The sequence below is a fragment of the Engystomops pustulosus genome, chromosome 3 (assembly GCF_040894005.1).
Source record: "Engystomops pustulosus chromosome 3, aEngPut4.maternal, whole genome shotgun sequence".
Lineage (NCBI taxonomy): Eukaryota > Metazoa > Chordata > Amphibia > Anura > Leptodactylidae > Engystomops > Engystomops pustulosus.
The window spans coordinates 57,464,295-57,479,309 of record NC_092413.1 but is presented as its reverse complement, the minus strand read 5'-3'; the positions used below and the strand labels follow the sequence as shown (position 1 = coordinate 57,479,309).

General features: G+C 38.7%; 1 protein-coding gene across 9 annotated transcripts in view; it reads left to right on the top strand.

The window, feature by feature from the left end:
* Positions 1-15,015, top strand: part of UTRN (utrophin) — a 457,412-nt gene that overhangs the window by 385,682 nt on the left and 56,715 nt on the right. For all 9 annotated transcript variants that reach the window (XM_072140867.1, XM_072140861.1, XM_072140863.1 and 6 more), the window contains one exon: positions 5,114-5,315. In XM_072140867.1, coding sequence (XP_071996968.1) covers positions 5,114-5,315 — 202 coding nt within the window. The remainder of the gene's footprint in view (positions 1-5,113; positions 5,316-15,015) is intronic.

The following is a 15,015-nucleotide window of genomic DNA, read 5'->3' as shown; positions in this document are numbered from 1 at the left end:
TGAGTATTTGCATCACAATATAATTGTGTGTTATAACTTACTCTTGCATCCTGACAAAATCCTGGGGTAGTAACAGGGGTTAGACTTTGGTGTGGATGCATTTCAGAAAACAACATGTGCCTTGTCTGTGATACTTACTCCTCAGAGCTTATCCCCCACCTTTGTGCTCCTGTACAGCTCCACATCCTGCTCCTTCTCAGAGGTCACAGCCTGGTGAGATGGCATCACTGGGGGAGGTACAATCTGTACAGGAGCACAAAGATGGAGGCAGCTTGCAGCTCATACAAGTCACATGTTGTTTTTTGAAATGCATCCAAACCAAAGTCCAACCCCTGTGACTACCTCAGGATTTTGTGAGAATGCAAGAGTAAGTTATAACACACAATTATATTGTAATGCAAATTCTTAGAAAAGGCAGAGAGGCATTTATGCACTGCAGGTGTCATGGGCTTTTACAGTCTGTCTTTAGTGAAAATGAGGTTCCTGGTGACAGGTTCCCTTTAATCAATTGAGAGCCATTGAGAGACATCATTTCATAGGTAAGGGCTTACATAGCAGCTGCAGTGTGGCAACCACATCCAGCTAATGTCTAGGCAATAGTGGTCCACTGGCCAAATGTTGTAGGTGCTACTTCAATCATACTTCCAGTATGATTTAGTTATTGTTCTACCTCAAGGTGTTGTCCACATAGAATTTCTGAACAGTGACCACTATGTCCTCTATCGCCCGAAGGATATACGAAATCATAGGTTACATTATGTACATGGTTCTATGTCATTTTTATATATTTATGACAATTTAGAAGAGGAAGATATTGAGGAAATAATTGCTGGGATTGCTATTGTGTATTTTCTCCATTTAATGTCCATCAACAGGAGCTAAGACTAATGTGCTGATTTGTATCATAAATTGTTCTCTTCATTTAACAATATAGCTAATTCTAGATGCAGTTTGTGCCGAGATGCAAACAATGTGAAAGCATAACAGAATTATGACTATTCCTATAATTGTCAGGCGCATCACACGCTTAGCAATCATTTCTTGTTTGAAAGGTTTGTTGCTCCATTATTACTTTTCCGTGTTTCACCAGTTCATCTTTACCTCCCGGAGATGGTCTACTGATGTCTACACTATGATTGAATTCATTTTGTTTATGGAAAACAATAATTTCACAACCAACTGCTATTTGAAAATGATATTTCTTGTTTGTAAATCACAGCTCTAGGCAGAAAAATCATTGATGGAAACTACACCAAAAAAGAGCTGCTAGTAGTCTTCTCATCTAGCTGAAGATGAAGCATTTGTGATAAGATAGGAGTTAACACACTTTGTTTTTGTCTATCCAAAAGACCACAACCCCACCCACAAGTGAGCTACTGAAACTGTCTTGAAGGGAGAGTTCTTATTGGTTTGGATGCTTACCAATCAAAACCAAATTGGGATGGAAAAGTTGAAAAGAACTTTCAACTGAAGACATCCTACTGAGATTGAATATAGATCTTTGAGCAGTACAAGGGTATCAATGACAAGTTAAAACATAACTTTTAATGCTAATATCTCATTAAAACAAATCGTGAGTAGAGTATCCTAAAAACTGTACAGTGCAAATGTAAGGCTGTACCAATAGCAAGCCACAAAGAGACTCTGAAAAGTCCAGGAGACTTCCCCTTTGTGGTACTATGGCTGCAGAAACCACCTTACAGGGCCTCACTAATTGTCCCCTTCTTATTAATTATAAACATGGTGGGCAATGTTACTCTTTAGCATGTCTGAAAACTTCTGCTGTCAGGGTGTGGTCACACGTCACGTTAATGCACGCGTTTAAAAACACATTGCAACAGCTGAAGAGAGATTTGCCTAATGAAACAGCTGTTAACACTTGTGTTTACAAAACGGAACCATTAACGCATTGTTAATGCATGTTTTAACATTGCGTTAATGCATGTCTGTTAACACAAGTGTTAACACATGCATTAATAGAAGCTTTAACATTTGCGTTTTAGGCAAATCTCTCTTTAACTCTTGCAATGTGTTTTTAAACGCATGCTTTAAACGTGACATACCCTTGTAGAGACAGTCACACTTAATCATGATTATATATTATTAGCAACACACAGCTGCTACTTAACTCCAATGGAAACTGTAATGGTGAAATTAAGGGCCACATTTTAAATGTTCACAAATAGGGTAAGACTCACATTAGCATTTTTGGTGGGTGACAGTGTGGTTAGATTATCAGGGTACAAGGTGTATATACACATTTATCTGGCTTCTGACATTGTACACACTGACACATGAGTGATGAGACAGTTGAGAGATGAGATGCATGAGATTTCTATTGCACAGAGGCTGACTTTTACACGGTTACACTTTTAGCTCTGCTACACCTGTGCTCTCACAGATATGTGCACGCTTCCCCCTTCCCCCGGATCACTTATCTCCTTGTAGTTTGCAGCCTCTCTCTCTGCTCATGGTGTCCTGGCAGAAAGTAATCAGTGAGTGTCTCTGGGCTCCGTGCAGAGGGTGTGGCTACAGGCTCACAGCAGAGACAGGTAGAAATCTCAGCTGCACGATCTCACACAGAAATCCAATCGACAGAAGTTACAGGGTCATGTCTAGGAGCAACTTAAATTGTGTACACCAGGACTGATAGAGACAGGTTGGACTTGTATCTGTGAAATGCTGTATTTATCTTAATAACAGTGAATTAGAGAATGTGTTATTTTGTTATCCTGAGTACATATAAGAAACTTGTCTTTGTGGGAATACCCCTTTAAGTGAGTATCTTAGTGTCCAGATGGATAACCATTTCAACAAGCCTGTTTGAAATGTGTTTTTTTAACTCTTCTTGAACTGTATTATAAATGAGCAACCCAAAATAGGATCTTTTAAAAAAACAAAAAAAAAGAGAAACTTCTATAAAAAAATATTGTTGATATCCCTTGAATATGGTATTTTTAGCATTTGCTTGACTGGTGTAAATCCACCTCTGAACTATTTCAAAACTTATATTTACTGTTTACTGTTTTGTGATATCTCACATTGCAAGCTTCATTTTGGATCTGGGAAGTAAACTTTGAGATGCTATGCTTTTATTCTTCCTATGTCTGATGCTCAAAGAAATGTAATCACAAATGCTGCACTCGTGCCTCAGACGACAATTTGTTGGCAAGTAACTTTGGTTGAGCCATCAACAGATCTATTAAGTGGTTTTCAATGTTCAAAGTAAGCAAATGACCCACTGTCAAGTCCAGCCAAAATCTATTTCAAGTCTCTTGCCCTCCTCAGATGTTCGCTTTTCATTGTCGAAGTGAAGTGATTTATGATGTTTCATAGACCTGTCAAATTCCATTACCATAATACATTGATATTTGTCATTTTAAATTATTATTGACACCGAACCAAAGCATCCGTCCTAGTTAAAGTACCAGACACATACACTCTGGGACTATGTAAATAAAGACTTCTGTTTTTTGCATTAATCTGAAATTTTTTCTACAAAACCTTTAAATTATGAAAAGGATTAGTTTGTCCATGCCAATAGCAAAGTTTGGCAGATGATTGTTATTCGCCCGCTGCTATATTATGTTGAAACTGAAGAACATGTCCTTAGAATTAGATGTTATAAATTGTAACAAACTTTTCAACAACTGGAATAAATCAATAGTACAGTTAAATATAATAAACAAATAATGTAGTTTTTCTTCTGTTTTCCACACCTCCCTCCTAGATAGACTTACAATGAATTTTTAAATCACTCCCAAATTGGTCTCTTTAAGGGAACCTGTCATCAGGATTTCCCATTATTACCTAATGACAGGTTTCGATAGGCTTTTCAATACTAATTACTAATTTTATAATTAACATTCTTGGTTCCATTCAGTTTTGAAAGTATATAAAAGTATATCTGGCTCCTTGCTAGCAAAGTGGATCGAGTCATGAAGGTGTGTGTTATAGTCCTGTATCGTCACAGTTCTGCCACCCATTTCTCCTCCTCCATCCTGGTCCCTTCTCTCTCCTCTCTCATGCAGACATTAGCTGACAGGGATTTGCTTGCGGCACAGGGTCGGCTCACATCTGCATGAGGAAGGGGGGAGGAGGGAGGGCTGGCAGTGCTGTGATGACACATGATTATAAACAACACCTCCATGACTCCATCCTCTTTGCTGCCAAGTGGTCAGGTAAACTTATAAATTTTTTAAAACTGAATGGTACCAAGTATGTTGATTATAAAAGGAGATTGGAAATTATTATTAAAAAACCTGTTATTGTTATGTGAAATCCTGATGACAAGTTTCCTTTAAGACGGACTGTTTGAATATAGAGGAATAAAACTAAATTTTATATTGAAGTTTATGTAGAGAGGACTAATGAAATGAAATGTTAAGCAAAATAGAAGGAAAGATGCATGAAGACACCGGTTGCTGTAGGTAATAATAATGTGCTTTATTTACATTAATACTAAGTAGTATGTCTCTCTCATGTCGTCCATGAGTCCTCAGAAAAGTCAGGAATCCTTTAATCTTTTAGTGGAAAAAGCACAAGCTATTAGCTGTAGTGTACAGCCCCACATAAAAAAAACTACACAATATAAATACCCAAAAAAGCGGATGTGCAAAAATACTATAAATATTATATGATAAAATGCTTTAAATATTTAATAATATACAAATCACTCCAAGTGATTGTGTAGCATACAATATCAACTATCCTTTCTTCCCTCCTACATGAAATAGCATGCTATGCTGCCAGTTCAAATACGTAACTATATATCAAATTAAGTCTCTGCTATACATGAAGTATTGTAATGCTATTGTGTTGGGGAAAATAGCCATACATGCGGAAACAGAGAAATAACATTCAAAATAAATTGAAAAAATATGCCCAATAGCTGAATAAAAGGGAGAGCGAAATCACTAAACAAATCCTTCAATGATTTGTAAATGACAGGGTCTGTTATACAGCAATGGAACATAGCAATTGTATTCCAGCTTAGAGGAAATATTTGAAGAAGACCTAAAGTGTCATAATTTATCAAGTTTTCCAATTAAAAGAGAAAAACTGTAAAAAAAAAATATTTACGTTTTAATAATGATTTTTTTTTCAATTCCAGTGGATCTTCTGGATCTGAGCACCACTCACAGCGTTTTCCAACAGCATGAGCTAAATCAAAACCAACAACTGTTGTCTATTCCTGAGATCATCAGCATCCTCACTACTATCTATGATGGACTTGAAGAGAAAAACAAGGATTTGGTGAATGTGCCTCTCTGTGTCGACATGTGTCTAAACTGGCTGCTTAATGTATATGACACGTAAGTTACTTATATCAACTTTTACTATCAATTGTAAACTTGCCTGTGCAACTTATTCCTCTTCATGTCAGGAGCTGTCACCTCACTAGGAGGTCTTTAGCATGAAGAACTTGGTAAATGTAGTTGTAAGTCTCTGTCCAGGAAGCGAAGTGTTAATCTTAATTTCCAATTGTATGCTCTGTGCTACTGTGATGGTAGGAGCAAGCTGGTTGGACAAGGTAGCTGCCAGCTCACAAGGAGAGGTTATAAAGCCCATTGAGGCTGGAAAGTTCCATGGTCTTTCTGAGAATTTTTAGTTACAGATCTTTTACCAGGAGGTCAGTCTAGTCTAGAAGTCAGTCCAGGATGCATAACACCAGTCTAAAGCAGAGCTCCACCATCAGGACTCTGCCCCTACACTCCTAGCCCATCCTGAAGTCACTTTACCAGGCTGTGTGCACACCTTCCTGAGGACCTGAGCTCCAACACAGGATCTATATTAAAAAAATCATGATCCTGGACACACCCTTTAATGCACCTGCAACTTAACCTTTTGTTTTAATGTGTATGTAAGTGTGGGGGACAGAATATTAGGTAAGTTACCAATATACATCTATTAAAAGATCTGCTTTGCTTTATTGACATGTAAAGTGAAGCCTCCTGTCTTTTACCTCATCAGCTACAGATTCCTAATCATGTGATCTCTATCTGGCCATGAACAATCTGCCAGGACCTTATGATAGTGTTAGGGAAATATCCCCATATCTCTCAATGTGATGTGTTTCCAAATCATTGTATAGTACAAGCTGCTCAGTGAATCACTCAGACCTTCACATGTTTGAGAGAATTCCAACTTTATTTAGTCAAGAGAGAGTTTTTATAGGTTTTTGAGACAAAGGAACCTACTGACCATACCCACATTCCAATAGCCAACAGGATGTAACTGAAAGATGATCTGTGTACTCGGGTGATGGTACTAGTCATAGACGTCTTTGTTAGATACATGATAGAAGAACAGATTCAAAAGGGGATTCTATTCCCTCACAATAGTATCATAAATATAATATCAAGGTCTTGGCAGGCCGATTGTCCATGGACAGTTAGAGGTCACAAAATCCTCCGTCTGTGGCCATTTTATAGCAAGGAATGTCTGGCTGATGAGGTAAAAGACAGGAGGCTTCAATTTACATATCAAGAAAGCAGAGCAAAACTATTAATAGATGGTAAATTACCTAATATCCTGCCCCCACACTTAAACACTTTACAAAAACAAATAGGTCAACCCCTGTAAATCATGTATTGAGTGCAACATCCACATCAACCCCAAAAAAGTTATAAAAAGCAAAGGACTAATTATTTGGATTTATTTAAAACTCCCTCAAAATAAGTTATAATATAAGATCGCTAAATATTGTTAGAATTATTGTGGCTTATTACGTCTAGATTTGTGAAGGAAGGTTTTAATACAGTTTTTTTTTCAGGTTGTAATACAAAAGCTGCAAATAAAGCCACACATATGAGAACTGCAAATTTTTACTTTAGTTAGTATACGTTCAAAAGTCCTAGGTGGGATCATAAATTACAAGTTCAACAACACTAGCATAATTGATCAAATAAATCATCATCAAATCATTGTTGGTTAATTATAAATGGTTCCGATATGTCTTTCTTACTGTCGGGGGAATTTATCATATGCCATTTATCATAGGCCTCTTGATGTATCTAATGGGGGCGTGGCCACCAGGCAGGACCAACCAAACATAGTTTTGCGTAAAAACCTGTGAACAAAAGTTTTCAGATTTTTTAGAAAGTACACAGGACATGAAAGTCCTGTACCCTTCCTTGTTCGCCTGTGGCCATATCCCTCTATGCCCTCTCCACTCCCACATGGCATGATGTGTCGTAGTTGCTATAATAATCACAAATTCTTGCAGTGCAATCTTTTCAGTGCTTCTAAGCCAGAAAACTGGTGTGTAATAACAGATAAATCTCTCCCTGTGTCTGTATATAGAGAAAAACATAAGTGTTTTGAAGCCTCTCTCCGATCTGTCCTTGCTAGATGGTGGCCAGTTAGGACATACATGTGGTTCTTCACTGACGTTGACTCAGACACTGGAGTTACCACATGTTGCTCCAGATCAATCATTTCAGTGATATGTCTGTGGGTTTATTATACTGATGTTTCTTAGGACTGTTAGATAATGGGGCACATTTACCCGATTCTGTCAGGTTTTCCCGATTATTGCCATTTGTGCCGAATTGCCCCAGGGTTTTGGTGCACGCGATCGGATTTCGACGCATTGGTGCCGGCTTGCATGCGACAGAAATGGGGGCGGGCCGGATTCGGATTCGCACAAACTGCGGAATTTAAAAATCGAAATGTGTCGCAAGATCATGCACTCGCATGCAGCAGGAAGAGGAAGGTTAACTCCGGCGGACCTCGGCGCAGAAGCGACACCTGCAGGAAAGTCTCTTACCAGAAGCTGAACGACAAGACAGCAGAGATTAGAGCTGCAAGAAAATAAAGACTATCGGGTACATAATCACCGGAAACAGTTTTACAAACACTGAACTAATGATGTCTCCAAAGCTTCTATGTTTACTTCCAGTGGATAGAAATCAGTCCATGTGACATCACATGACCATGGAACAGATTTTTAACCATTGGAAGTAAACATAGAAGCTTTCTATGTAAGGACAGCAAGCAAACCATCTGCACCTTAGAGATGAATATAAAAGTCAGTGCATGTGCGACCGGCTCTCTCTTTACCTTGTGGTATAATGGGGGTACTATTGATGATCCTTAGTAACTTAAATTAGTCTACATTAAATTAGTAACTTACCCCTATATTGTAGATCACTGGAGAACCCCTGTAAGGATATACACTCACCGGCCACTTTATTAGGTACACCATGCTAGTAACGGGTTGGACCCTCTTTTGCCTTCAGAACTGCCTTAATTCTTCATGGCATAGATTCAACAAGGTGCTGGAAGAGATTTTGGTCCATATTGACATGATGTCATCACACAGTTGCCGCAGATTTGTCGGCTGCACATCCATGATGCGAATCTCCCGTTCCACCACATCCCAAAGATGCTCTATTGGATTGAGATCTGGTGACTGTGGAGGCCATTTGAGTACAGTGAACACATTGTCATGTTCAAGAAACCAGTCTGAGATGATTCCAGCTTTATGACATGGCGCATTATCCTGCTGAAAGTAGCCATCAGATGTTGGGTACATTGTGGTCATAAAGGGATGGACATGGTCAGCAACAATACTCAGGTAGGCTGTGGTGTTGCAACGATGCTCAATTGGTACCATGGGGCCCAAAGAGTGCCAAGAAAATATTCCCCACACCATGACACCACCACCACCAGCCTGAACCGTTGATACAAGGCAGGATGGATCCATGCTTTCATGTTGTTGATGCCAAATTCTGACCCTACCATCCGAATGTCACAGCAGAAATTGAGACTCATCAGACCAGGCAACGTTTTTCCAATCTTCTACTGTTCACTTTTGATGAGCTTGTGCAAATTGTAGCCTCAGTTTCCTGTTCTTAGCTGAAAGGAGTGGCACTCGGTGTGGACTTCTGCTGCTGTAGCCCATCTGCCTCAAAGTTCGACGTACTGTGCGTTCAGAGATGCTCTTCTGCCTACCTTGGTTGTAACGGGTGGCGATTTGAGTCACTGTTGCCTTTCTATCAGCTCGAACCAGTCTGCCCATTCTCCTCTGACCTCTGGCATCAACAAGGCATTTCCGCCCACAGAACTGCCGCTCTGTAAACCCTAGAAATGGTTGTGCGTGAAAATCCCAGTAGATCAGCAGTTTCTGAAATACTCAGACCAGCCCTTCTGGCACCAACAACCATGCCACGTTCAAAGGCACTCAAATCACCTTTCTTCCCCATACTGATGCTCGGTTTGAACTGCAAGAGATTGTCTTGACCATGTCTACATGCCTAAATGCACTGAGTTGCCGCCATGTGATTGGCTGATTAGAAATTAAGTGTTAACGAGCAGTTGGACAGGTGTACCTAATAAAGTGGCCGGTGAGTGTATGTAAGGTAGTGTTGCTGTCCAGGATCTATTCTACAATTCCTACAGTAACATTCCCATTTTTCCCATAAGTTGTATCTTTTATTACAGCTTAGATTGATTCCCTTCAGTTAAAATAAGCTTCAACATGAATGGATGTTTTTATAGAAAGAAAAACCATAACAGCAAACTTTGGTTATATAAGAAGCCTTGTTAGTTTGGGGAAACACGGCCATATACGGTGGTGGCATAGTGGATGTGATTTATACTAGCCCCATCTACATGCTGCATAATAAAATACAACCTAAAATGATTTGGTAGTAGCACTCGGCCACCTTTACTACAAGAAACTTGGTCCGTTCGGCAGCCAAATGTACCAGCCCAAATACCACTCAAGTTGTCCATTTAGCTGTCTGAGTACCCAACCAGTAAAATGTGGTGGGAAAAAGTCTGTACATATATTCAACTATTCAGAATATAGGAATAAACAAGTTTCAGCTGTGTAATACAACTTTTTTTTTCCTGCCCATTTATCTCACTGTTGCTGGTACATACCAGGTTTAGCATAATATATAACACCATAATCACATACCTAAGAAATTTTCCCATTAAGCTAGTTATTTTGCTATTAGATATACTTTGAACATTGCTTGTTTTGTTTAGTATCTGTTTAGATGGTTCCAGTATAGCGGCACTATGGCACTAGCTCTGTTTATAGCTTTCATGTTAACCATGTAGACAAGTTCAAATAATTAAACAGCATTTGAGAAGCATCTGCTCGGTTCATGCTGTTACCCTGCAATTTAATTATTGTCTTCTCAAAGTGAACGTGTTGACAGGCTGCAGTCTAACCCACAAATACCAGACGCTTCTCAGAAAAGCAGCATTTCTTGTTAAGATCCTGACAGCAGCAGTTTTGTGATTGCTGTCAAGATAACGGACACATTTTTTGGACTGTTATGTCCTGCAAGAGCTGAAAATCAGTAAGCAAGTGATGACAGGCCATCAGATTCAGGATGAAAAAAAATTCTGGATATTATCATACTTTGGGTAAAAATGTTTATTTTGCAGACTTCTTTTGAATTGGCAAATGTTTATTATCACAAGGAATTATCTTATTTTATGTTTGCTAATACAGGAAATATAGTGCTTATTTCCATCACTGAAAGTTGAATTTTTAGAAGTTGAAGAATTTACATTCATAAAAACCATATTAGTATCAGGTGTTACCTGTTACCGGAGTAGTCTTTGGGCACACATTGATTTTGTCCATCTCTACCTTTACCTATAGACAGGACAATTACTAGGTAATTTGATCTACAGGGCAAATCTCTAAAAAGTACCCACAACCTCTCCCCTGAAGTCATTAAAGAGAACCTGTGCATTTGCACACAATATTTCCCATCTGTACATGTCTGTAGCTGAATATTAGCAGACGGTCCCTAAGTACAATGAGGCAGAGCAGGGATTTAAAGAGATACAGAGCAGTCAGAATAATGGGGCGTGGTTCACTGGTATCTCTGACTTTTCTAATCTCTCAGGCTGCCTGAGATGAGTCAGAAAAGCTAATTAGCATATCTGAAAAACATCTGTAATTAATGTACAGTGCCCTACTGGCAGCTAATTTTAGGTGATATAGGGAGGACTTGTAACCCTTTATCAACAGGCATTGTTAGTGGAGGGGGGGGGGCAAAATCTGGTGATAGGTTCTCTTTAAAATATACACATCTTCCCACAAAATTAATAAAAGAAAGAGTCCCTCACCCCAAATTAAATATATTTAATGCATGCTTCTGGCTGAATTATAGTGTATGTAGCGCCACCAACCTCCCCCCCCCTTATATATACAGTGCTTCCAACAAATAAATTTTATCATATACGGTGACTCCCCTTAATTGTGCCTCCCTTATGACTTATCATATTAGATCAATATAAAAATACAAACCACAACTGAGCTCAGTATATATACATACAACACTAAGTTGAGTTCATGACGGTGGCATCAACCTAATTGCATAAATACAGCACCAGAACCAAGCTCAGTACATAAATACAGCATCAAGTTTAGAACATAATAACAGCACTAGTACCAAGAAATCAAGCTTTGTAAATAAATACAGCACTAGAACCAAGTTCTGTATAACATCAGAACAATGCTCATACCACATCTACTGTCCTAGATCCAGGCTCCATACATGAAACATTGTCATGCTATAATACAGTATCTACACAATGCATTCCATAGCATGACAGCCCATCATTTAAGTGCATCCCCCATAATCAATTAATAGATATATAGTGTCCCTCATAAATAAGAAATATGCACTGCCTCCAGTAATGAATTATTACATATTTATAGCTCCCATAATTAATTTAAACATATACATTGCCCCTCCAAAGTAAATTTATACTCATAGTGCCTTCTTTATAAAATAATAATACCACTTTCCTCTTCCACACTTTCAATGGAGAGGATAGAAGAGGTGACATTTTCCCATTAATGGGAGACAGAATTCTTATTGACTTAACCCCATAGTATACAATTATTTTGACCATGTGCGGGAAGAAATAAATTGTAATACTGTAAAGGTGGTAGTCTCAGCGAAAACCTTTGCAACATAAAGGACTAAAAGCTAATTTCCCTTTAGATCTAATTTTACTTCTCTGTTAAAGCCTGTAAAAGTTACACATGAGAGGAACAAGAAAAAAACTAAAGTTAGAGTTGTCTCGTTTAATCCTATTAAAGTAAACCAGATGTTACTCCAGTAAAGTTATTCCCTGCTGACTGTCGGGGAAGTCAAAGAGCCGGCTGCTGCTGCGAGTACAACAGCTCTCGCATAATCCTCTCTTCAAACGCTGCCCTGTGCAGTGGTTCACAGCGGGAGTCTTGGTAAATCAGAAGCAAAGGCCACATATATTTATAAGCAGAGAATAAAATACTGGTCAGTGTATCCTAAGCATAAAGCCAGAAGCGGAGAACACCTGGTGTGTGGGATTAGATTATGGCATATTGCACCACTTTCTATCACTCGGTGTAAGATATTATTGTGGAATAAAAATCCTCCGTCTATTTTGTATTGTACAATAAATGTTTATTTGTAAAATTGACACTCCCCCCACCCTCCTATGCTGACATTACACTTCTTATCCTTAAAGGGGTTTTCTTTTTATAATTTAATTTTATAATGAAACCAGTGAAATATTGCTGCTACAAGAGAAATAACCATTTGGGCATGGTAGAAGACTTTCATATAGGTTACTCATTGTTTGTTGAAAAAAAAAAAAAGTCGAATAGTTTTGGCAGGGTATAATCAAAGATAATCCAAATATCCAAAATAATTACAGAGCAACCTGATCACTAAAATATAGCTTCATTAATTGATATTTAAATATTTGATAAATACAAAATTAAAATAAATAACACAATCTGTGTGTCCATATCACTATTTTCTTGCAAGTCAACTATATTTGGTTTATGTTAAATAGCTGGAAGGGCTCCTGGGGGTGTTACCAGAGCCATTCCATTCTGCAACTTCACATCTGAAAAGAATATAATGAGACAAAACTAATGACCGAGAAGGGCTCTGGGAGGAGGGGGGGTTATATTGCAGGCTTTACAGGCTGTTAGACGTAGGAGCATTTCCCTCTCCCACTGTGTGTTGAAGCCTCCTTTGCTGCTGTAAGATTGCAGAGAGAGCAGGGGTGAGGGGGTGACATGTTCCGGGCAATTGTGTCAGCTTGTGAAGACAGAGCACAGAGGTGCTTTGGCAACACCCCCCCCCCCCCATATCCCCATAGCATTTCTGGCTCAATGATGAACTTAAAGTTGGATTTTAGAAGGAATGAAGCAATGGATAACAAATATAAGATTATTGACACAATCACTTTACCTGAAGTGTTCCTGGTTTATGATGGTTGATTTTTTTAATGGTAGATTTCCTTTACATAAAGAAACTTCACTGTACATTTTTCTGCTTCTTTCTCCAGTAGCGAGTTGTGTATCTGAAAGCCTTCTGAGGTCTTAACACCTCAGACAGATAAGCATGGAGGTTTTCCATGATGATTCAGCTCACTAAGGAGATGTGACCTAGGGACTGTCTATGAAGAATTAATTCATTAGACACATTATCAGATTCCTATATCTCACTGAAAGCTGGTTTACACAAAAAAAAATCTGGGACTCAGAACAGCAACATTTTTCTTTAATAAAGTACTTGACAAAGTTTATTATTATCATCTGCACTATTAATTTATCTAATTATTTTTTTTTTAAATTTAGTTACACTTTAAATTCTGGTGTAATTTGAACTAAATAATGCAGCTACATCTATCAAGCTTTTTTTGACACTTTTTTTTTTTAATCCTGATTTGTTACATATATTCAAGTTGCAAATTTAAATTTAGATTGCTGTGAATAATAGTCCATACAAATATGTGGTAATACACTCTTGTATCTGGGCACAGTCTCTTGTATTTTATATCCCAGTGATGGTAAACCTTTTAGTGACCGAGTGCCCAAACTACAACCAAGACCCATTTATTTATCGCAAAGTGCCAACACAGAAATTTAATTTGTTTTTTATACCCCTTGCTGTCACATCTTATATTCATAATCGCACCCTGAGGAAACCGTAAAGCAAAAAATAAAAGAAATTTGGATGATCATTGCAGCTTCCCTCCAGGATCCCCTGAACAAGAAGAATTGTCAGGGCCGGAGCAGGAGCTACAATGATAATCCAGATCTGTCCACACCTTCCTACCCCTCCAGTAGTCCCAGGTAGCACTGTCACTTTAAAATAGCTCTGCGCACAGCAAGTCCTGGGCTGTCTGGGACTGCAGGAAGATACCTGGAGTCATCTCTGGTGATGGCCTGAGTGCCCACAGAAAGGGTTCTGAGTGCCACCTCTGGCACCAGTGCCATAGGTTCGCCACCACTGTTATATCCATTCTTGAGTATTTCGCACACCCCTAAAGATTAATTGAGTGAAGTAACATTTGTTCTCCTCTTATTATTTACTTAGTTTTCAGGCATCTGCGCTTACTTAATATTCGACAAGTGTTTTCGCAGCTAAGCTTGTACCTCATTACATTAGCTTGTATGAAACAGGCACTTTTTATCATGAACCTATCACTGGTGTCACCAAGGACCTGACCAGGATCCACGTACCTTTTCTAAGCACCAATCTTTCTGCTTCTATGAATATAAAGAATTCTGATCACATGGTGATTTTATTCCGGCGTATAAGACGACCTGGTGTATAAGACGACCCCCCTACTTTCCTGTTAAAATATAGAGTTAAAGATATATTCGCCGTATAAGACTACCTCTTTTTTTTTAAAAAAACAGATTTGAATTTAACATGGTCCTTTTTTTAATGTAAATTCTTATGACATGCAGGTATATAGCAGGAAAACTGTCCCTCATAAACATAAGGCATACAACAACAACATTACCATCGTCCATTTTACTGTAAATGTTACCATACTGTACTATAATACTGCCCCTTATGTACAGGAATATAACTACTATGCCATATACCACCGCCAGCCCCCCCAGTATACAGTCAGCCCCCCCCCCTATATATTGCCAGCCAGTCCCCCCAGTATACAGCCAGCTCCCCCTGTATTTTGCCAGCCAGTCCCCCCAGTATACAGCCAGCCCCCTGTATATAGCCAAAC